The 23,385-nt window shown below is 37.9% G+C and overlaps 1 protein-coding gene across 6 annotated transcripts in view; it reads left to right on the forward strand.

Moving 5' to 3' along the window:
• Positions 1–23,385, forward strand: part of ERBIN (erbb2 interacting protein) — a 109,571-nt gene that overhangs the window by 28,423 nt on the left and 57,763 nt on the right. For all 6 annotated transcript variants that reach the window (XM_027634989.1, XM_027634985.1, XM_027634984.1 and 3 more), the window contains 2 exons: positions 10,578–10,637; positions 21,238–21,435. In XM_027634989.1, the coding sequence (XP_027490790.1) occupies positions 21,247–21,435 (189 nt within the window). In that variant the 5' untranslated portion in view covers positions 10,578–10,637; positions 21,238–21,246. The remainder of the gene's footprint in view (positions 1–10,577; positions 10,638–21,237; positions 21,436–23,385) is intronic.

Genomic DNA, 23,385 nt, shown 5'->3' on the forward strand with positions numbered 1-23,385 from the left:
TTAAAAATAAACCTATTGGAAAAGGTTGATTTTATTTGTTTTTTTTTTTTTTAGCTAGTGTCTTTTTGCTAGACAGAATATTGCACAGAGGTGTCATCTAACACAGTTTTTTTCTCTTCAAAAAGTAGAATCCAGTAATCTGCAGGTAAACAAGTGATTTACGTTATTGCTATGAAAGCTTTAAATACAGATTTAATTGTTTTGTCTAGATCTTTTATTAGCTTATTGGAGAAGATATGAAAGATCAAGAAAAATTGATTTTTTAATTTTTTTTTTTTTTTAGATTAGATCAAACAGATGTCAGGTTGTTTTTAGAGCTAATGTCTAGTTGCGTTTGTCTTTACTCAGGAGTGAGAATGGAGCTGTATCCAGAAACCCCTATAAATCTCTTATTTGGCTTTCACATCTAATATGCAATTCAGTTATTACTGGAAGACACTTTGAACTGTAATGGCAACTACACAAAAACGGGTTGTTAGAAGATGCATGGCTATGTCTTCAAAATGCATATTAGAGCATGCAGTTTTGTAGTGCTTCTGTCAGTATGTGAAGGGCACATTCCTCTAGGCCATATCTCTTTCCAAGATGACCCTTCAAAGAGTGAGAAATGGGGAATGAGGAGAAACCTACTGGTGATTTGCAGACTACACACAAACAGCCGCTACTGTATATTACACTGTGTCGGTTTAGATTAAGTTTGGTAAAAAGCCATTAAGAATTGAGGTAAAACAACCCTCACTGTAACCTCGTTGTCAGTGGGAACGTAACAAACTCATATCCTGTTCTTTTCTAGATACTGCCATCTACGCAGAATTTTAAATAACAACGGTGGTTTTGTTTGTTTTATATTCAGAAGCTATCTCTCCATTGGTTACTGCAAGTTTAATCAGTAGAGGGTTTTTTTTTTTTTAGACAGGGAAAAACCTAAAATTATTTTCCAATAAGTTGAATTTAACATATTAATTTCCTAAAATTTTCTTGTGAGCTGGGGATTAATTACCTTGCAGCTCTGCAATTTCAAATGATGGAAATTCTTTACTACCTTAATAAGCTGTTTGTGTTTTAATTCAGGTGGCTTGTGGTCCTGGGTTGTTATGTGTGTTAGAGGAGGATTGTTATGCTGTTACATAGTAAAAGTCTGGGGGGAATTTATAGCTCCTTTTCATCCACAAAACAAATCACTTCTAGAGTAGTATTTGTAGAATATAAATTAGCTTGCCACACGAGGTTTGGGTGGCTTTAAATTATATGGTAAAAAGTGACAGTTGTGTTCCATCATTGATTCTCAGGCAGGTAATGAGATCTGACAGCAAGCCAAGGCTTAGTGTTTAGAAATTGGCTCAAACCATGAGATTAAGCAGCAGCATTAGTCTTTTCAAGAGTAATGTGATAGTGTTACAGAGTAACAGATCATACCTTGGTGACAGATGGTGCATGCCTGTGTGAAGTGTAGTAGGGTAAAAATACTTTTTGGTTAGATGTTTTATATGTTTAGTCACAGCCAGTAGCTGTTGCAGTTAGTTACGAATTTAATATTAATTCAAACAGGAAACGTCACCTTCCAGTCAGACACCTGTTCAGTTGTCCACAACTTACAAAAAAAGTTCTAACAGCAGACATTTGCCTTGGGGATATACCCTTCTTGAGATCAGTGTGTTTTAAAAAATCCGTATCTCTAATTCTACGTTGTTCCAACTCCACTGTCTAATTCCTGTTTTGAACATAGAAGTGTGTTATTCCTTCTGGTGTCTTCCTTTGCTACTGTTTATAGAGAACAGTGATATTCAAGAATTGCTTTTCATAGTGTGTGTGTAGGGTGAGTTAATGATACACTGTCATGACAGTGAATTGGTGTGCACAATAATTGACAGTTGAAGCTATAACAAGTATCTGATAGTTCTTTTTTTGTTTAAACCCACTCAGACAAGTAATAACACCCAAGTATTTTTGTATCACTTTGTATGTTAAGATCACAGCTGAGGTTAATTTCTGTTGTGGCTATGAATATTTAACAGTTTTGAAAGCAGGTTCTCAGATTGCAAATTGTATTTGTAATCAAACTGGTCAGCAATGTCTCCTAATTCAGTTTTGTAAAGCAATAAGGAACAAAATAAATGGAGAAGGAAGTAAATGGTTCATAATAGCAATTGTTAATTGGAAAGTTATGCTTCTACACATATGGGGGGGGGAAATGATGTCTAAAAATAGATTTAAGTGTTGCTTGACTAGCACTGTTCACCTCTGCCCTGGAAGGAAAGAGAACTCAGGAATTTACATACCCTAACAATGACGTGGCTGGTCATTGTTAATAAATGAGATCTGTTATTAAGTATACAACTATAGCAACTGTTTGCTGATAGTTTCTTCTCTTTTTGAAACAATTTAAATTTGAAATATCCCTTATGCTATAAAATTGTGTTTCTGAAATAAGTGAAATGTAGAAGATTCATCCAGTTCCTATGGATATAGGAATAGTACCTGTTTTATAACATATTTCAGACAACTGCTAGGTGATTATTGGTTCTAACATTTTAGTATTTAATTCATAATTGATAAATTGAAATATAAAGCCTCAGCTGATTAAGAGCCCAAACTATGTTGCAGAATCTTCTGGACTAGCCACTAGCAAGAAAAGGCCACAGGCACAAGATGAATTCGTACATTTAGGCCCACAAACATTCACAGAATTGGTAAAATTTGTAAGCCGAATTCTGCCACAGCCTTCTGTATTTTGATATTCTGAAACAGCTCCAGGGTCTGATTTTGTGTCGAGGCACACAAAGCTGTGGCGTAACTGGCAAAGTATCTGCCTGATCCATCAGGTGTATTGAGAGTATGTCTGCTTGCCTGTTTTACATGAGAGAAATATACCACCTTTACTAATCTTCTTATTGACGTGTAAGCAATAGACTGTTCTGCTGGGGTATTGGACACCTGTACTTAAATGTTGTCCAAGAGGACTTGAACCTTAGATCACTTGTGGTTTAACATAGGAATGCACAGTCTATGACAATCTTGGGGTCATTCAGATGAATGACTCCTCCTGGGATTTGTTTAAGTTTCACGTGCTTTTGGAGAATTTAGTAGACAGTTAAATATTGTGCCTTAAATCATTGCCAAAAGTTCTTATTTCATGTGCTTTCTCTCGTGCTTGGTAGTCATACCAATTTGAGTTTCTAAATTCTCTTTTCCTCATACTAAGTAGTTAACATGTTATCTACTAGTGAATCATCATCTACTTAATGCAATGTTTAGACAAGCACTCCTTGCACAGAGGAGTGTGGGTGTTGGCTGCCACCAGTATTTTATATATGCCCAGTACTTTATATATTGTTATAAGACATGGTGCCATATTTCTGAAGTACTGCACAAATAAAGTATTTAAATATCTGATTAAGGATGTGGTCTTGATGAAGTAGAGTAGGTGAAAGGGTTTATCTGATGAATGACAGTAGGCAAAAAGAAATAAAGGTCATGATAATAGGTGGTTAAACTTGTATTATGCTATTTAATTTAGATCAAATGTGTCCTTTCTAGAAGCAGTGGTGTACATTCTAGTGTTGTTTAGTGTGTGTGTTTGACTCAGTTTCATGTTTTTAGTTATTAATATTACTACTTATTCTGTTGGTATATTCTGTCTCTTAAGTATTCTTACTCTCTTTGTTATTGGTTTTCTGAATTTTCCACATTCCTCTGCTTTCTCATCATCAGTCTCTCTTGTGCTACTGTGATTCAAGAAGGCTGAGGTCTGAGCACAGTTTCTACAGCTAACAAGTAGGACTGAAAGAGTTCTGACCTTTTGGTGTTGTCACTGTCTGGGTTCGATGTGCTGATGGGAAACTAGAAAATTGAGGGGGAAAAGGGTGAAGAAGGTCACATAGAAGCAAAGGGTAAGTGCACCAGATCTAAATAGTTTTCTCTTGGATTTGTAGTGTCTCTTGTTATCCTGAGTTCTCATGTCACATTGTTTGTGGTGCTAATTGGCCTCCTCATGTGACAGAGGTATGTTCAGTTCTCCCAAAAGTTGTTGTCAGTTCTGTAGCAGCAGTGGAAATCTTTGGAATGGCTGATACTTGAATGAAAGTTGTCATAACTTACAAAGGATGGATTGTTTTGGTTTTTTTTTTTTTTTACTTTTTAATTTGTAGATTGAATCCAGTTGGATTCTCTGTGTAACCACTAACAACAAAGCTTCCTCAGGGTTAACCAGACCTTGGTGTGTATCTTGATGCGGCTACTCGCTTTTAGTTAGTGAGTTAGCACAAGTGTCACTTGGAGAAAAATAGCTTGGCAAAGAGCTGTGATAGCACAAGGGGTACAGACTGTTGCTGTTCTGAAATGTGTTGGTTTGGTGGTCCCTAAAAATGGTCTGTGAGGCCAAGATAAGTGGTCTAGCAAGCCATGTCTTCTTGATTGAAGACCCTGAATAGTTTTCTCTTGTGCTTGTTTTGTTTCTTGTCTTTTATTATGTTCAGGTGTGGCTGTACTGTGTACTTCAAAGACAAGAATCAAGTTGTTGTGAAAAGAGATCACTAAACCTGCTTATTTTTGTGTTGTAAAAAGTGTATATTAAATGGACACAACATTTAAGGATGCCAGGAATATTAATATTTTAAAGCCTTCCTAAAATTCTTGATTTATAGCATTAATTTGGATTGGAAAATCAGTATTGTGACTCTCTTTTTATTCCTTGCTTAGTTTCTGGTTATTTGAGCTAATGCAGTGGCATCAGAGTAACAGAGACAGTAAAGCCTTAAACAGGATGATTAGCAACAGAATACAGCTACAAATTAATCCCCTTCACATCTACCATTCTGGAAAGCAACCCTGGTTTATAGAATTTAATAAATTGCAAGTGTGTGAACTCTGAATCTACTTTGGTGAATATGTGTTATTTTCTGTAAAGTAGAATATATTGAGAAAAGCCATCTTGGTTCTGTAAAGAGATTTTTCTGATACCTTTAATGTGAGATGGAACATTGTATGTTATGAATTAATAAATTATTGAATAAATGTGTCTTTATTCTGTTGCTTTTTTGTACTTGGAAAATGAGTACCTAAGAGTAATTAGATGGACTAGACAATTTTATTAGAGTGGAGACACATAAACATGTATCTCCATGGTTCACAAAAATCACCGAATCTCAACTTTCTCCCCTGGAAATGTTCCTAAATAAACCAACTGATCTTCTTCATCTGACAAGCTGACATTGACCTTTAAGGGGAAAGTAGAGTTTTACTTTGTTGCATTTAATGTTGAAGTTTGCCCTAATGTGGTAGTGTTGGTGGTGGGTTGGACAATATGACCTGGAAGGGTCCCTAACAACCTCCATCATTCTGTTCAGAATACTCGAGGAAACAAAGCAAAATAGTGCTCTATCTTACTGGTTTTACAGAGAATATGGAGTTTAAAGGTAATTAAAAGTCACAGTGGGATTCTTATCTGTAACAACTAGGCCTTCTGATGGTATTGTAGATATAATTGTTTATGCTTAATAGCAACATGGTATTTTGTTCTTACAGAATAATTTTTCAGAGCGTATGTGCTGAAGCTTATGCTTTGGGAAAGAGGCATCCTGATTCATAAATGATTCCTTGCAGTTTGAATTCTGAAACTCTTCCAATGTGGTGCATGTGCATTGTAGCAGTGTTTCACTGTAAGATCAAATGCAGACATACTGGTCATTTCTGCACTAGTTCCACTACTGTAAAATGAAGGTTTGAATCTCAAAAAGTTTTTCTAAGTCTAGGTATGTCTGTTTTGTTGCAAAATCACAATTTGCTCTCCGAATGCTTAGACAGGAAGAGTTTTTGAAGATATATCCACTCAGATTAGATAAATAATTTGGAAATACCTTCTTAAAAAAATTGAGGTCGCAGGTGCAGTCTTCCTTTATGCCTTGGAAACCAGACCCTTCTTTGACCAGCTTCCACAAGGGAAAGTAATCAACCATAAAATCCAGCAGATCTCTTTTATCTGTATATGTGCAAGTATGAATGTGTTTCCTTAACTGTCTTTTACAAAAGTGTTGTTATGGTATTGTAAATAATAAACAAAGTTTCATTTTGTCACACTCAAGGCATTCCATTCAATTTTAAGATACTTAAAAATATCTGTAATGGAACTGTAGATAATTTGGCAGAACAATGTAACTCTTAATATTAAAATATAATTCATATAGGACAGCTAGTCCAAGAACCTATCAAAGTGCCTTTTCCATTCCATGTCGGTAAGCATACCCTTGGCAGAACACTTCTCAACTGCATGTCCTCTGCAGTATACCAGCAGGTTACTTTGGGGCATGCTGGAAGCAAATGTGGATCTTTGTGTGCTTGCTTAGAATGCACCATCAGCTGTCCTATTCCTGCGTTAAGGGATTCTGGATGGTCAGCAGCTGTGACAGCATTGGTCCTAGGAGATAATAAATCCTCAAGTGTGTCAGTCTCATGCCACTTAAATAATGTTTCATTATTAACATCTTAGATTTGTCCACCCAAGATCAGTAAAAAGATAGTGCTGCTCCTGAAACTTGTCAGTTTTTTTGTCAATGAGACATTGTTTCTTTGCTTCACTCTAAATGTCTGGCTTTGGTTCAGACACCAGAAACAGTGAGACATGATGACAGCATCTGCTTCCAGGAAAAGCAAGATTCGTTTTTTCTTGAGAATCCTTTGTGACTCCTTGATCCTCCCCTCTTACTCCTCCCTGTTCCACAGTTGGGGAATCCAAGATTAACTAAACTGTCTGTGGTCCGTAGACCTTTCTACTTTGTGCAAAATATCTGTTTCATTTCAAAAGGTATACTGTCTAGAGATAAATATTTTCCCAGCTGTGTTTATCTTTTGTTTCCTCAGTCAAAATCATATGTTATTTTGTTTGCTCAAATCTAGCTCACTGTAAGGCACACATTTCTCACCAGTGTCTCAGGTTGTGGTTGAATCAGAATCTTGCCAGTAACCACTGACAGTAAAACTTATTTCTTATCATTGTGCATGAAATGATTATGCACATCTGTGTATACTCCCCTGATACTTAATACAAAATTCTAATTATTGGTATCTTTGTGCAGGCAAATCCTGCTTCATGAGAACAGTGATACTGATTGTGCATGCAGTTGCACTTCCTCAGTTGGCTTCGGAACCCCTCCTCTTCCTGATCCCAGCTCCAAAAAGAAAAAATGTAACTGGTTTCCTTGCCCTAAAATTGTTCTTGGTTTACAGGATAGATTTTAGTAGTGCAGTGTGGGATCCACTTCTGCTTAATGTGAGTCTCTAGTATGGATAATCTTGATTGATCTAAAGTCTTTTTAGCTAAACATACTTTCTTACTGAATATGAATGGATGTTTAAGGACAAGCACAGATAATCTGGATTCTGCAATACTCTTCTGGAATTAGCTAAAGAAATTATTTGCAGTTTTCACTGTTTTCAGTATTCAGAATGGAGGATGGTTGTCATGGGCTGAAGGCTACCTGAAATGTTTCTGAAACAAGGGATGTTTAAGATACTTATTTCCAACCCTTCCTGAAATGAAGAGCTCGTTGTGGTTTACCTGCCCTCCTTTTTTTTTTTCCTTGGTTTTTTTTCCTTAAGCAGGTGGGAGAAAGTATAAACTGCTTGGGTGTTACTCACTGTCAGTCAGTATGCTGAAGTGTAACCCTACTTCCAGATCTGTTGTGTGAAAGTTTGCCGCTAATGTTTTGGGTACAGGAATATGCATTCAGAGTCCTCCAGAAACAATTGGAAGAATGATGAGGAGGTGAAATGTACGCATTGTGGAACTCCACCAGATTTCTCAGGGATGATTTGCACTTAGTGAAGCTATTGCAAATCATCTCCTTACTTTCTGTGTGTCTTAGCATTGCTTCGAAAGGATCTGCTGCATGCTTTGCTGAGCATTGAGGTGCAACTGATTGACCCATAGTTCCTGGGTCTTCATTTCCCTTTTTAGAAATGGTGGTTGTATCCCTTTTCTAATCACTGGGAACTTCCACACCTTCTCAAGTATGATAGGTAGTGGCTTAGCTATTTCCTTTGCCGCTTCCCTCAGGACCTCATCAGGTCCCATGGACTTTGGCACCTTCAGATTCCTTGGATGGTCTCTAATATGATTTCTGCCTACAGCTGGTAGTTCTTCATTGTCTCATCCTTCTCGATGTCCCAGGTAACTTGGTCTCCCATTTCCTCTGGAGAGGGCCCACATATTCTCTGGTTTTGCTTTTATCACCCACGTACCTATAGAAAGGGGACCCCTGGTGGTCTAGTGGTTAGGATGCAGCACTCTCACCTCTGCAGCCCGGGTTCGATTCCCAGTCAGGGAAACTCCCCCGGGCAGATGGAGCTCGTCAGCCCTGTAAGGCCATCCATCTAAGAGAAGGTCACTCTAAACAAACCTACGTCCTGAGGACCTCGCTGCCACCGTCCAAGCTCGCTCGGCCCCGGCAGATGAACCTTAGGATTAAAGGGTGGGCTCAGTTCAGCGCACACTGTGTCTCACCTAAAAAATCCACTGCGCAGGCTCGAAGGGTAAAGACCTTTCCCAAATCTTTGTTCGCGAAGACTGGCCATACAATATACTTATAGAAATCATAGAAGTTATAGAAAGACTTGGGCTAGGAGGGACCCTAAAGATCATCAAATTCCAATCCCCTTCCATGGATGGGGATGCCAGGCGCTAGTTCAGGTGGCGCAGGGCTGCATCCAACCAGGCCTTGAACACTTCCAGGGATTGGGCATCCACAGCTTCTCTGGGCAACCTGTTCTAGTGCCTCATCGCCCTCATAGTAAAGAATTTCTTCTTGTTCTGGATGCAGTGCTGTTGGTGGGGTGGCACAAGGGCAGAGAAGAGAGGCAGACTCACCTCCCTTGACGTGCTCACCATGTTTCTTCAGATACAGCTCAGGATGCCTTTGGCTTTGTGGGCTCTAAGTGCACACTCTTGGCTCATGTCCAGCTTTTATTCACAAGAACCCCCAAGTCCTTCTCGACAAGGCTACTCTCAATGAGTTCTCCTCCCAGTCTGGGATTACACTAAGTGCAGCACCTTGCACTTGGCCTTTTTGAACTTCATGAAGTTCACATGGACCCACTTCTCAAGTTTGTCCAGCTCCCTACAGGTGGCAAAGAAACCATCTTATAGAAGCTTTTCTTGTTGCCCTTGATACCCCAGCCAGATTTCATTTTATCAGTGCTTTAACTTTCCTAACCTGATCCTTGTCTGCTTGGACAATCTCTGTTTCTCCCAGGCTACCTATCCCTGCTTCCACCCTCCACAGGCTAAAGCCAGTGGTAAGTTGGAACTGAAATACGTAGATGGAACAAGACATGTTTGTTCATGTAGATGTGAGCAACCCTCGGGGTACAGGGATTGGAACAGCTGTGCTGGGACAGTCCAGCAGCCCATCTGGTAAGCATTTTCTAGCAGCAGTTGGGTTATACTTAAAAAATGGTAAAAACAGGAGGAATATGTGATAGTTCCTCCAAGTACTCTCCCCATCCTGTAAGCTGAGTGCTAGGGCTTTTCTGCTGTGCCTTTTTGGTTGGAGAAACCTGACAGATACTGAGACTTGGTCTGATGTGGGTGATAACATGTGCTAGAGCACAGTTCAATAGGATTTCATTAGGTGTTGTTACCTTGAGAGTAACTTGTCACTGGTCATCCAAAGTACCTGTACTACTTCTGCAAAAACAAGTAGGAAGGTGATGATCTGAACTAGTTGAGGTCCCTCCTACTCTTATGACGATTTCGTGGTGGGCTTTTATTGGAAAGGCATGAAATACAGTTCCATTTACAGGTAAATCCTTTGAATGAAGCTACTACCTCTAATCCCCACAGTTTAAATTTTTTTCTGTGTACTGCAAATTTGAAAAATTATACTCTGCCTGACTTAGCTTCTTAGCTGTTCTACATGACTTTGTGCTCACTTAGATAATCTGTCTGACCACAGTGACATTTAATCCCTCTGAAGATATGTTCTGCTTCTGTCTTTCTTAGAGGCAAAATTTATCCTTTCCATAGGTCCAGCTGCTAATATTGAGTGTGTTTGGTCAAATGCACTGGATGTTTTTTTTGTTTATAGTTGCCCTCCTAGTGTCGGAGATCTGTTATGCTTTATGTGTTACAACTTTCTAAAAAATTTCCTGAAGTTAATAATACAAAAATGTGCTCTTTTTATGTTTGGTTAATTTTTGATGTATTTTTTCTTAGTTTTCTTCAGAATTGTGTACAGGAGAAATCTGTGTGATATTTAATATTTTAAAACAGTAATTATAAAAGGAGTAAAAATGAAACAACTTTATAGACAGAATGCTTTAAAATAACAGTAGGATAAAAAGCAATATTTTGTACATAAAAGAATTATTTACTTCAAAAATATATGTGCAGTTTTACTATCTTGGAAAGTCTTTCAAGTACTCTGAAATATTCAAGTTCTTGTTCACACACATGTACAGCTTTTCTTTTTAACAAAACCAAAACTTTGAAAGCAAAATACATATCCAATACAATATAACATCACTTTGTTCTTATTTAGTAGTGATAGGGTTGACTAAAATTTTTGTAACTTTCTCTCAAACAGAATGTTGACTTTGAAAGCTCAGGGAAGAAGAAGCAGCAGGGAGAAAAAAGTAACACAGTGGTAAGTACATTATTTTTATTTTCTCTGGACCAACTACACAATATCTTGAAATAGAAATCCTCTTATTTATTCCTATTTTGTTATAATCACCTTCAGAGCACTTGAACTTTATTCTGCATCATCTCTCATGTTATTTCAAAGATATCTGTTGAAAACCCAAGTGAATTATATCCATTTCCATATGTTTGTGTGTATATATAGAAAGGGGAATATATGGAAAAGGAAAATAATTCCATTTTAAAACTCAGTGGACATTATTAAGTATTTTGACTTGAGAACTTTAATTTTTTTTTTTAAGTTCTTAGAAAAGATAAGCAATTTTTCAAAACCTTGGATGAAAGATGCTTGAAAAAATGCTTAAAATGCCTGTTGGACCTCTTACTTTACTTTCTGGTTTGCTGATCTAAAGTCTAGGCATGCATCACATCATGTCATTTCTCTCTTACTGGTGGTTAACATTTTTTAGCTAGAGAGCATGCATAAGAACATGAAAAGTATTAACGGTTATACAAGACAAAATTCAGTTTGCTGTTCAAAGCTCTATGAAAAAGCAACGCATGTTCAGAATCAGCTTTTTTCTTTATTAAATTATGCCAGTGCAGATGGTACGAAGTTGGTTTTGCCTTATATTGTAAGGATTTGAGGAGGCAAGTATTTTTCATGAATAAAAAGAATGCCCAATAGAATATTTTGTCTTTAGAATCTCTGTATGAATTCCTGTGGAGGAATCATTATTGCTTAGTATTCCTCCTACCCCAGAAGAAAACAACCAACAACATATGAGAGCAGCTTCCATCTGCTCTGATTTTATTAATAGTGCTGCTCAGATTGTGGAAATGCTAATAAATATTGACTCTTCAATGACTGTAATTTTGAGACTATAAAATATCAGTTTAAAGGATACAAAATCTTCTGCATATTTTATTTGGCATTGCTACAAACAGTGTATGCTTCAGTAGATAGAAGCATGTAGCACATGCTTGTGTTTTCCAGCCTTTTGTGTAGCCTACAACGCTGTAGGCTTTGTGTGCTTTGGCATTCTCCCCTGTGCTAATAGTCCATGCTGTTGATGGATTGCCTCAGCTGTGGTTACTACTCTGTAAGGTTTGTTGCTTCCTATGGGCAAATGACTAGCAGTACCTCTTCACTTCCCCTGTGCTGGCTCATCTCTTTTGACTGTGTTAACTGGAGGAGTTAGGACATTATCTCTTCCTTTCTGTTTGAATAGGTGTGGACAGTGTGATACACAGTATTTACTTGTACAGTAGATACAGATGTAATGCCTCAAATGACTAAACCTGAAACATAAACGGTTTAATATGGTTTTGTAGCTCTTTCAGACGCTTACCATCACTTAGGCTGGTTGCTCTGTGTATTTAGTCTCCATTGTTTTCTTTGTATAGAAAGTCAGGAACTTGTCCTGTTTGTTTCCATGGATCTTTTTTCACAGTAACAGTAACAGAAAATGGATTTATTTTATGTAGAAATTAGTGGATTCTGAAAGCAAAGCAGTTCTGAAGTAGCTTGGTTATAGCTAGCTGTACCAAATAGCTGTGATTACTAGCTATACAGTAGCTGTGATTATTTCTACTGCATATTTAAAAAAAAAAAGGGATATGGGGGCTAGCGGGAGTGGAGTGCATTTCAGTATCCTGTTAGGATAAATATTTCATGTTCCTGGCTATGTATTAAGTTAAAAATGAGAAACATTAAATCCGAACCTTGTCAGTTCCATAATGTAAAGGAATTCCTTAACCATTTGAAAACATCAGGGTTGAAATACTGAAATATCAATGTCACGGCTTTTAAAAAAGCTTGGGTTTTTTGTATGTTCCATGAGGGTTTGTGGGACTCCTGCAGTTTCCTTCAAACTTCAGTTTGCCGTAGTAAAAATCCTTGCATTTCTATGGTGTTTTTATTTTTTTTTTGTTTTTAGTCTCTGGAGAAGTGAATGAGGCTCAAGCACAGTGGTTTTAAAAATCAGTTTATTCCTCTTAAAATTTTCTTAGTAACACAACAAATATGCACCCAAAGAATATGCAATCAAGGCAAACATCAAAAATGAAGCTCAGATCTAATGCTAATCACATCATTGTTAATGATATCCAATTAGAAACCGTTCTTCAGAGGAAATGTTATAGTGGCACATACTTGGATATACTGGTTGTCCAGATGGAAGTTAACTTCTAAAACTGTCTCAGGAAAAGACCAAACGAAAATGTGTGAGAACATACTTGCAACTATCTGGGTTGCAATTGTGTTGTGACAGTGTGCGCGTATTACAGTGCAGTACTGTGTAGTGTTAATATGAAAAATCAATATAAATATTTTAAAAAGGTTAAAATTGCAATTGCTTGGGTATCTCAACATTTTAAAATTTAGTTTTTACTGTAAACTTACTCTGTAATTTTTCTCATTTTTTTTTATTTTTGCTAAGGATGTTTCTGTAATATGTCTTGCCTTAAAGCCCTGCCATTTTGTCTCTCTAAGAAATATCAGGATGGTTGAATTACAGACCAGTTCTCTCATATATCTGTGTCTTATTGATGTTTTGGTCTAGGCTTACAAGGATATTGAATAATTGCTGCATTTCAGTTAAAGGCTGCCCTTGAAATAGAATGTTTTGTTATGTCGATTTTGTTAGGTAGGCCAGAGGATTTTTTTTCCTGTTCTTAGTTTAAAAATAATACTTTTGTTCTGTTCGATGGTCATTCTGGTTTTGCTGTTGTTAAGCTTTTGCCATGATAAGGTCAAGTACTGGCTACCTTGTTGTATTGTTGCTTTATTACAATTGCAGAAAATAAATAGAAATTATTAAAGAGTTCTTTTGATATATTTAGGGTCAAAATTATACTCTTGTCAAAATTAACTCTTTAGGTTTGTTTTAGCCTAGGCAGTTTAGATAAATTTTTCAACAGAAAAAATTTACTTTATAGAATACATGAAAGAGATAATTTAAGCAAATATTTCCAGAATTGATACCTGACGTTGCTTTTCTGGGAGTTATCTGAAATTATCTTACCCTTGGAGGTGGGTGGATGTTTTTGGTTTGTTTGTTTTAATATATAGAGGTATTGAGAGCTTGAAAAGTAGTTAACCCCAAGAAAAGCTTTAAGCTTGGTACTTCAGGAAGCTAAGAGTAGAGTATGGCTGGTTTTGGTTATTTTCTGGTATGCTGAATCAGTAAAAAAACCGCTGATTTCTGCCCTCTCTGTTCCCTTAGTTTTCTCAAAAAAGGCAACAAATATCCTTAATATGTTTGCATTTAACAATTGGCTATTATTTACTCTATTTACTAACATGTTCTTCCTCCTGTTGTTACCATTCACTATTGTTGTTTCAAGAGTAATGCCTTCTATTTCTTTTTCTCTGAACACTGTCTGTGAGCAAACATACTGTGTTTTTTGGTGTTCCTTGTCTGCATGAGGACATGCGGTTGAGCATTGTTTTCATACCAGAAGTGGGGAAGCTTCATATCAAAATGGTGACATGGTTCCAAAATCCATTTTATTTCCAATCGTGTGTTCTCCCACCAGAGTATAGCGCTGTGGTTCTTTCATTTGTACTGACCTGAGTTTTTGCCTATCTCAGTCAGATGAATGACATAACCAATCCAGTTTTGGGACTTTTTTTTCCTGGAAGCGACGCAAAGAAATGGCTTGAATGAGAAGGGAGGAAGAGGTAAAAATACCTTAAACTGACAGTCATCAAATAAGGCTTTGCCACTTCAACCAGAAAATGCCAGTACTGCTCGCAGAGAGACAGTTTCTTCCCTGTACAGGCTATCTTTTCATGTTTCAGGTCCTTATCAGTGGCCATCAGGTTTGAGCCATCCTTTCCTCTCCCAAAGAAGATAAGAAAAAGGATTGCAGAGAAACACACTTTCAAGTGAGGATTTGCAAGATGGTGGTTGCAGTCTGTTAACTTAAGACTTCACCATTCCTGTCCAAGAGGACTGGACTGATTTTTAGAGGAAGCCTTGTACCAAATCTTAGCGCCTTCTTCTCCCCTCTCCGTATTTTTTTATTTGCTGATGAGTGAAAGATGCCAAGTCTTTCCTGAGTTCAAAGAAAGAATAATTGTGTGCTTCATTTACTGTAAAAGCTGAGGATGTTTTGTGTTCTTTCTAGAAGTACTAAGATGCTTACTTTTTTCCCAAATTCATGAGGATTAGTGTTGTCCTCAGCTGGAATAGGTTCACGGAGATTGTACTGTGACTTTTCACAATATAGCATCTCAGATTAGCAAGATAAATAGCTGTCTAAGTGTCTTCTGTGGTACTTGAAGCTGCTTTAGACAGAGAAAAACCCTTAATGCCTCTAAAGATAGAATGGTTCTTGTTTTTATGTCCAGTGTTGAATTTTTTTTTTTTGATGTAGAAGAAGTAAGTAGTCGGTTCTTTGTTTTGGTGTATGATTCATCTTTTAGTGGATTAGGTAAGTTTCTGAATAAATAATTTTTTTTCATAGTTCTTTGTTTTGACAGGAGTATATTTGGGCTTTTGTCAGTTGGCCAATTAAACTTTCTTATATTTGTCGGGCAGCATGTTAGGTTACATACTCACCAACACAATTTTTCCCTTTCCTTTGTCTACACATAGCTCCATAATTCTGAACTAGTTTGTAGATAGTGGACTGGGCTAAGAACCTGACTGTGTATTTTTGTGCCTAGTTCGTCTTGCCTTAATGTATAAACATCTGATAGCTGGTTTCATTTTCAGCTCTGCTGCTGATGTAACACCTTTTTAAAAGGCTTGAGAGGGGGGAGCAGGGCTGTTACATCAGACAAGAAATTTAAGGGACTAATGGTACAGTGAAAGTGTTACTTTTAGAACAAATTAACAGAGATTGGGAACAAAATTATTGTGAGCTTAAGTTCTGCTTGTAACAGGCCTGAGTTCAGAATTTTTGGACTGTGATAACCAGAGGCTGTGCATGGGTTTTTTGGTGGTTTTTTGTTTGTTTTTGTTGTTTTTGTTTGGGTTTTTGTTTGTTTGTTAGTTTTGTTTTGATGTGCTGTTGGGCTGCTAATTTCTTGGCTGATGGGGTGTGCAGGGAATCATCAAAGAGTTCCAGGGAAAAATGATGCTTCACTGAATGATGGTGTCTCCTCTGGATTAAAATTTAGTGTGTATTCAATCTTACTGTGTATCTTTTTTCTTTCATTGGTCTTCACACCAATGCTTTTCTTTTCTACTTCACTGATTTTAGTCTATTCAGTTTCACTGTTTATAGTTTGTATTGGGTGTAGGTGGCAAGGTTTTAGTAGTGGGAGTGTGGCATCCCACCCTTAAGGGGGAGGGAGCACCCAAGGTTTGTAGATGCTTGCGGCCAAAAGAAATTACTAAAGTCAGAAGGTCCACAAAAGCTTATGAAGTTTTATTAGCAAATTACAGCCGGCGTGGAAAATGGTATGTATGTCTCTGACCTTCTAGTATAAGTACATGGCAGTCAGTTTGGGATGAAGAGGTAGAGTGAAAGGGAAGAGAGAGTTGAATTAAAGATGGAGAGAGAGAGAGAGGAAGGGAGAGAGATCACCAGTCCTGGTTCCAGCATTGATCCAGCAGATGAGGTGTCCAGGGTCCTGTGGGTGCCCACACACCTGGGCTTGGTGGTGGTACGTTTTATAGATAAACTTTCCCTGCCCTGGAGATAAGTGTCACACTTTCTGTGCTAATTAGTTATCATGCACAGTGTGTTCTTCTAGACCTTTCTGGGAATGTGTCAGAGGGCTTTGGGGGTCTTTGGTGGTGTTGATTTCTCCCCTACAGTCCATGCCCACTTCTTCACCTCATTTCTGTGCCTGTGCTGTATGGTTTTGTGCTTACTTCCAGGAACTAGAACAAGGAGATTTATCCCAGAAAAGCTCTGTCCTGCCTCCAAATGGCGCTCTTCTCCAGCCACATCTTGTTCTTTCTCACAGCGTGTTACTGCCAACAGTCCTTGACTGTTCTTACCAGCAGTCCTTGGTTGGCTCCATGGCTATCCTGCTACTGGTGTTTGAGACAAACACATTAGCCTCTTATCTGCTAGGCTTCTACAAGGAGGCTGCAGGTGTGACTGCACCACATGCAGAAGCTTCCTAAAGCTGCTGCCATGCTGGATGTAACTAATTCCAGCTGGCTCCAAGATGGACCCACTACTGGCCAAAGTGGAGTCAGTCAGCTATGTTAGTAGTCCCTCTGTGATAACATATTTAAGGAACCATAAAAGCTGCACAACAGCCAGGGTAGAAAAGTGACAATATGCGTGAGATAACCCTGCAGTCACCAAGGTCAGTGAAGGACAGGGAGAAGGTGCTCCAGGCACCAGAGCAGAGATTCCTCTGCAGACGATGGAGAACCCCATGCTGGAGCAGGTAGATGTTCAAAGGAGGCTGTGACTGTGTGGGAAGCTTGTGCTAGAGCAGGCCCCTGGTAGGACCTGTGGCCCCGTGGAGAGAGGAGCCTATACTGGAACAGGTTTGCTGGCAGGAGTTGTGACTCCATGGGGGACCCACCCTGGAGCAGCCTGTACCTGAAGGGCTGCACCCAGTGGGAGGGACCCACACTTGAGCAGTTTGTAAAGAACTGCAGCCTGTGTGAAGGGCTCACTTCAGAGAAGTCCATGATGGACAGTTTAATGTGGGAAAGACCCCACACTGGAGAAGGGGAAGAATGAGAGGAGAAAGGAGCAGCAGAGACAACATGTGATGAACTTGCTGGAACTGCCATTCCCTGCCCCTCTGCACTACTGAAATCAGGAGTTAGAGAGGCTTGGTGGGGACCTGGCAGCCAGTCAAGGTCAACCCACCATATAGATACAGTCCACTGTTGTTACAGTAGATCTGATAGTATTATAGTATTTGTCTTGCCACATTCTATTTCAAGGGCAGCCTTTAACTGAAATACAGCAATTATTCAATATCCTTGTAAGCCTAGACCAAAACATCAATAAGACACAGGTATATGAAAGTACAGGTCTATAATTCAACCATCCTGATATTTCTTAGAGACAAAATGGCAGGGCTTTAAGGTAAGACATATTACAGAAACATCCTTAGCAAAAATAAAAAAAAAAAAGAGAAAAATTACAGAGTAAGTTTACAGTAAAAACTAAAATTTAAAATGTTGAGATACCCAAGCAATTGCAATTTTAACCTTTTTAAAATATTTATATTGATTTTTCATATTAACACTACACAGTACTGCACTGTAATACGCGCACACTGTCACAACACAATTGCAACCCAGATAGTTGCAAGTATGTTCTCACACATTTTCGTTTGGTCTTTTCCTGAGACAGTTTTAGAAGTTAACTTCCATCTGGACAGCCAATCTATCCAAGTACGTGCCACTATAACATTTCCTCTGAAGAATGGTTTCTAATTGGAAGAAAAAAATGCTATATTTGTGTTCCCTTCTGTATTTACCCAAACTATCCATGGAGAAGTTAATATTTGGAACAGTGTAAGAAAAGCACACATTCTGTGTGAAATGACATTTTCCTACCTTCTGTACTTCTACCAGTGGATTCTCTTTTGTAGTTCGTGATTTTTTACATCTATTACAGTTTTTCTGCTTGAGCAACTGACCATAAGATAGGTAGACAGAGACAGATAGGGGGTATATGCCTGACTGTTGGTTTATAAAATATATATTGCAGAAGAGTGGTGGTCTGGAGTACTTCCTGTGACTATCCTGACATACCGATTTCATAGTGTTGTCAGCCATCTGCTGTAGAACGTAAATGCTAAACAATTCTTCATGTATGTGAAGTAAAATATGAACAAACATAAATTTGAAGTAAATCAATTACATAGTTTCCTGCATTTACTGAAATACAGCTTTCTTGCTCATTCTGGGTTTTGAAGAGTTATAATTAGATATATCCTCAGGTTGGTCAAATCAGTGCTTTGGGGAGACTGTTGTTTATTTGATACTTAAATATGAGTTTTGACTATTTTAGTTTAAGATGTGAGTTGTGAGTTTAGGTACTTTAACTGATTGGAGATGACCCAACACTCTGATATTGTACAAAAATTGGAATTTGTTTACAAATTCATGTTTACGTTGCTGTGGATGCATGTGATCTTTAAAAAAATCCTTCCTCCCCAACCCTACCAAAAGCTCAAGATTTCTCTTAGAAAATAAAGGATTAAGTTAGAAAACCTAGGTATGTGTGTTTTGCATTGTTAGGCCTTATAAGTTTTGTTGATTCAGAAACTTTTGAGACATGGGCAAGTAGGATTACGTGTGAAGAGAGCAGCCACTGAAGAAGAGAGGGCAAACAGTGTAATGTATGCTCATTTTGAGGGATTTGAATGAAAAATAGTATCTTATTTTGTTATTTATATGAACCAGGTAGTAAACTTCCTAATATTCTGTTTCCAAAACATAATTCTTAGAAATCGAAATAACTGGACAAAGTGAACTTGTAGACGGCTGCAGCTAGTCTGATACAGGTGTATCCTCTGCCAGATTCTGGTAATCAATTCATAAGTACAATTTCTGCTTCCAGTACTTGTTTCCAGTTGTATATTCTTCTGTTTATACTCCTCTTTAAAGGGGCTGCTGTTGATGCTTCTTTCAAAAGTGTTATGTTTTTCTGAAGTGTTGTGTTTTCCAAAGCTTTGCAGATCTCTGAACTAATAGGAAAATGAGACAATTTCTCTTTTTTGTTCAAGGCTTTTGGGTTTGTAAATGTTGGGCAGGGAATTCAACCGGTGTCTTCATGTATGGCATCTGAGGCTTGGAGAAGGCATGGGTATCTTTGACTAAGTGAGCACACAAGCTTCCATAGCTTTATTGGCATCTGTCTGTGGGTGGCTGGAGGATGTCATACTTGAGCCTCTGGAAGAAGCAGGAGAAGGTTATGCTCTCTCTTTTGCTGACTTTCCTATTCTGTGGACATCCCTACTGTGGTATTTGCAGTCTCCAAACTCTTTGTATAGCAATATGGTTATATATTTTTCCTTTTAGATCACTTTTTATTTAAATAACATAGTGGGAATTATATGGGAAGTGTTGTCTTCTGATGATAATCAACACTTTAATTAAATCCTAGCAACACGGAAGCATTGTTAAAAAAAGAAGTTTTGATATCCCACTATTCTAATGAAGAGTTCTCTTCCATCTTTTTGATGGATGGATGTAGAATCTGACTGTTCACAGCCCGAGTGATAAGTTCTAGTTAATGAAAACACTAAAGTATAACAGTCTATTGATCTGTTGTCATACGAATTATACATACTGTGAAGTACTTGGCAAGCTAAGCTGCATGTAGAGGAAAATCCAAGTGCATTACTTTTTTGGTGTCTTAGTAAGAAAAGAGGGCTTGCAGCCTTTGACTTTACACAGTGCAGTGGTCATGGTACTTTATTTTCTCACAGTGTTACTAACATGCCGTCTGAATGTTGAAGTGCAATCTGCTAAATGTGTCTGAAAGACTTTTTTGACACTTGGAGAAGAAAGTTTCCTGTCACCAGTCCAGAAGTTGAAATATAATTTCCAATTCCCTCCAAAAAATGGAGATTAAAAAAGCATAATTTCATTTGGAGTGTTGGCAGTTGATTGAGAAAATAAATACTCAGTGCCATTTTGGAGAAGTATGTATTTTTAGGCCAATTTCCTGAGGAAATGAAGCTTACATGATCGTATTGTTGGTCTGCATATGTTGGTCCTTCCTTAAAAATTGAGCCTGTCGTCTGATTTCAAGACAAACTTGAAGCTTGAGGGGTGACATTCTGAAGATTTTGTGAAAATCCATTGCTAATTGGAGAAAGAGACCTAAACTTGGGATCTTGTTGAGGAGAAAAGAGGCAGGAGCACAGCTGATGTGTGCTGTCAGTCATCAGCTAGTCAGCACCATTTAGGTTTGCCACCTTGCGGGAGTAGAAGATACTGTTGTAACAAAGACTAAGTTTCAAGGAAGAAAGATACATTTCCATAGCAAGGTGAAGTTTTCTTAGTTCCACTGTGCACGTGTTGAAGTTTTCAGAAGTGAATGAAATTTCAAAAGAGGTTGCTTTGTTGTCTGTGCACTTGGAAACCTTCCCTTTAAGCTGTAGGTAGAACAATTGGTAGTGGCCGTGCTGGTTCTTTTTATTCTGTTGTGTTGTTAAATGAGAGATTTGAAATTAAGGTACATGAGTTTACATGCAGAAATAAAACCACTAGATTTCCTACAACTATATTTTAATTATCTGTAGGGGGTGGATTTTGTTCTACTGAACAAAAATATCCCATTGACCTTTGTAAAGGTAGAGATAAGCTATGTTGCAAAGAGAAAACTGAGAGTTCAGAAATGCTGCCTCAAAGTTCTCTGATTCTCTGCAACGGAAGGCTGTATTAGAAGGTGAGAAGTCACAGGCTAAATTTTGACTTCATCTTCTGGTATTAAATGTGTTTAATCCCATTTAACGTCATTACTAATCTGTTGTATTTAAAAGAAAATAACTCTCTCTCCACTGTCTCTCATGCATATGCAAACATATGCATATACACACACAAAACTTCCTTTTTTTAAAAGTATTTAGCAGCCAGTTGAAGTCTGAGAATCTGCATATGTGGGTATTTTTGAGGTTGTCTTGGTTTTTAAATCGACCAATTTCTGTTTTACAGTGCCTGAAAATGACAACGAAGAGGAATTTGTTTTTGCGGCTGGTGCCATGCCGCTGTCTGCGTGGAGAGGAGGAAACTGTGACTACCCTTGATTATTCTCACTGCAGCCTGGAACAGGTGCCTAAGGAGATTTTTACTTTTGAAAAGACCTTGGAAGAACTGTATTTAGATGCTAATCAGATTGAAGAGCTTCCAAAGGTATGTTGGGTGGTTTTCCTTATAGATACACTTACTCTTTACTTCACCAGCATTGCAGAAGCTCATAGTGAGTGTCTGGATTCCCACTTCAGCTTTTAGGCTGTAGATTGCAGTGAAGCAGCCCTGGTAGACTGAAAGTTTATGCATTCCATCCTGATGGCTTTGCTGCATGAGTTGGAGTGAAACTGCTTAAGCGACTGAACTAGCCCAAGAGAGGTGCATGGTAGAAGGGACTGGCTAATAAATTTATTTCTGTGGCAGTGTCAGCGTGTGCATTGAGAATTGGGCAGTTTACCGCTTACCTTTGTCTAGTCTAAGGTTTAATTATCCCCATGATTAGAAAGACTGCTTGAACACTTATGTTTTGTTCCTTTTTGTTCTGTTATCTTAACTGCAGGGACATGTAGTAGCCTACACTTGCTTCAAGTAATGTGTTTGTACATTAGAACAAGTCATACTTATGGGGTTGTTTCTGAGAAGCTAAACATTTTTTTTTTCAGTTTTTAAGTAATTTTGGTCATTGTGTTTTGCTGCCCTTTCAATTTTCAAAAGAAAACACCCTCACATATAAATTTAAATACTGTAAAGAATACATACAGAGAAATTAAGGGATAATGAAGACATAGTAGAGATGTTTTATTGATTGATTTGAAAGAAATTGTGATATTAAAACTATCCATAGAAGAGCTATAAGGGAAGGCCTGTAATATTTGAAATGATCCTAGCCAATTTGGAGTCAGAGTTTCAAGCTGTGTATTCCTTTTCCCTTTTATTTAGTCTTTCAACTCTGAAAAAGGCTTTTAATTAAGCCATTTCAAATATGAAGGGTGCAGTACTTATAAGGCCCTCTCTAGCTTTCTGAAGCCTAGTTAAGACATTCCCACTCCCCTTTTCTCTTTGCCCATGGTGGTGCTTTGTCGTCTTCTGGCCTTTGTGTGCCACAACACAGCTGGCTTGGGGCTGCTTGTCAGCCTGATCACTGAAATGACCCATCACTGTGCGTGGCTTTTGGATTTTTTTAATTACCCTGAATCTTTTCAGAATTCCAGTTTACTTCAAAACTCAGTTCTTACAGTGTAGCTCCTTAATTTAGCTGACTGCCTGAGGGCACAGCATGAGCATTGTGGCAGAGAAGTTGATTTTACATGAAATGCTAGTGTATAGTCTCACTTCCAAAACTGACTGTGCATTTGAAACGTCTGAAAAGGTACCCTGTTTATCCCAAGTGCTATAGTGTGCATTTGAGCTAAAAAGGTTAAACTGTAACAGTTTTACTTTTCTCTCTCACTTTTCTGTTTGGAAGAAATTGAAATTCTGCAGTAAAATAGTCTTTAATTATATGACTTCCCTGGTTTACTAGCAGTAATTATGTATATGTAAACACTAAAAACGAACAACAACAAAAGTAACAACTACAAAGTCAACACCATTAAAAGCTCCCTTCCCTCTCATTTTCCTTTAGGGATCTTGCAATTCCTTGTGCAGCATGTGCTTTGACCTGATTAATCAGGGAAATTTCTAATGATTCCAAGAGTCTGGATTGTTGTTTTCAGGGAAGAGCTTTAATGTGTTCTTGAAATAAAGGAGTGGCTCCAAAACACAAGCTCATCGAAGTTGTCCTTCCCATATATATTTGAAGTAACTTGTAACTCTTCAAAGCCTTAATGACATTAACTAGTTCTAACACAGACACATTTATGAGGAATTGGAAACAGCAGTAGACAAGTTAAAGCTCATTCCTTTAACTGTTCATCTTGCTAATTTATGCTTGCTTTTGCTCTGAGGTGGTGTATGCAAATGTTGCATGAATGGGGCTTGTTCAACAGTTTCTGGTTGAAATAATGGCCTCGTGGCTGAGAGGGCAATAAAAAACTTTGGTCAAACTAAGCGCATTGATATGATGGTGATTGGGATAAATTTTAATTAAATTGAACACTTCCTAGTTTTTTA

Source organism: Corapipo altera, unplaced genomic scaffold (assembly GCF_003945725.1).
Source record: "Corapipo altera isolate COAL_440 unplaced genomic scaffold, ASM394572v1 61411, whole genome shotgun sequence".
NCBI lineage: Eukaryota > Metazoa > Chordata > Aves > Passeriformes > Pipridae > Corapipo > Corapipo altera.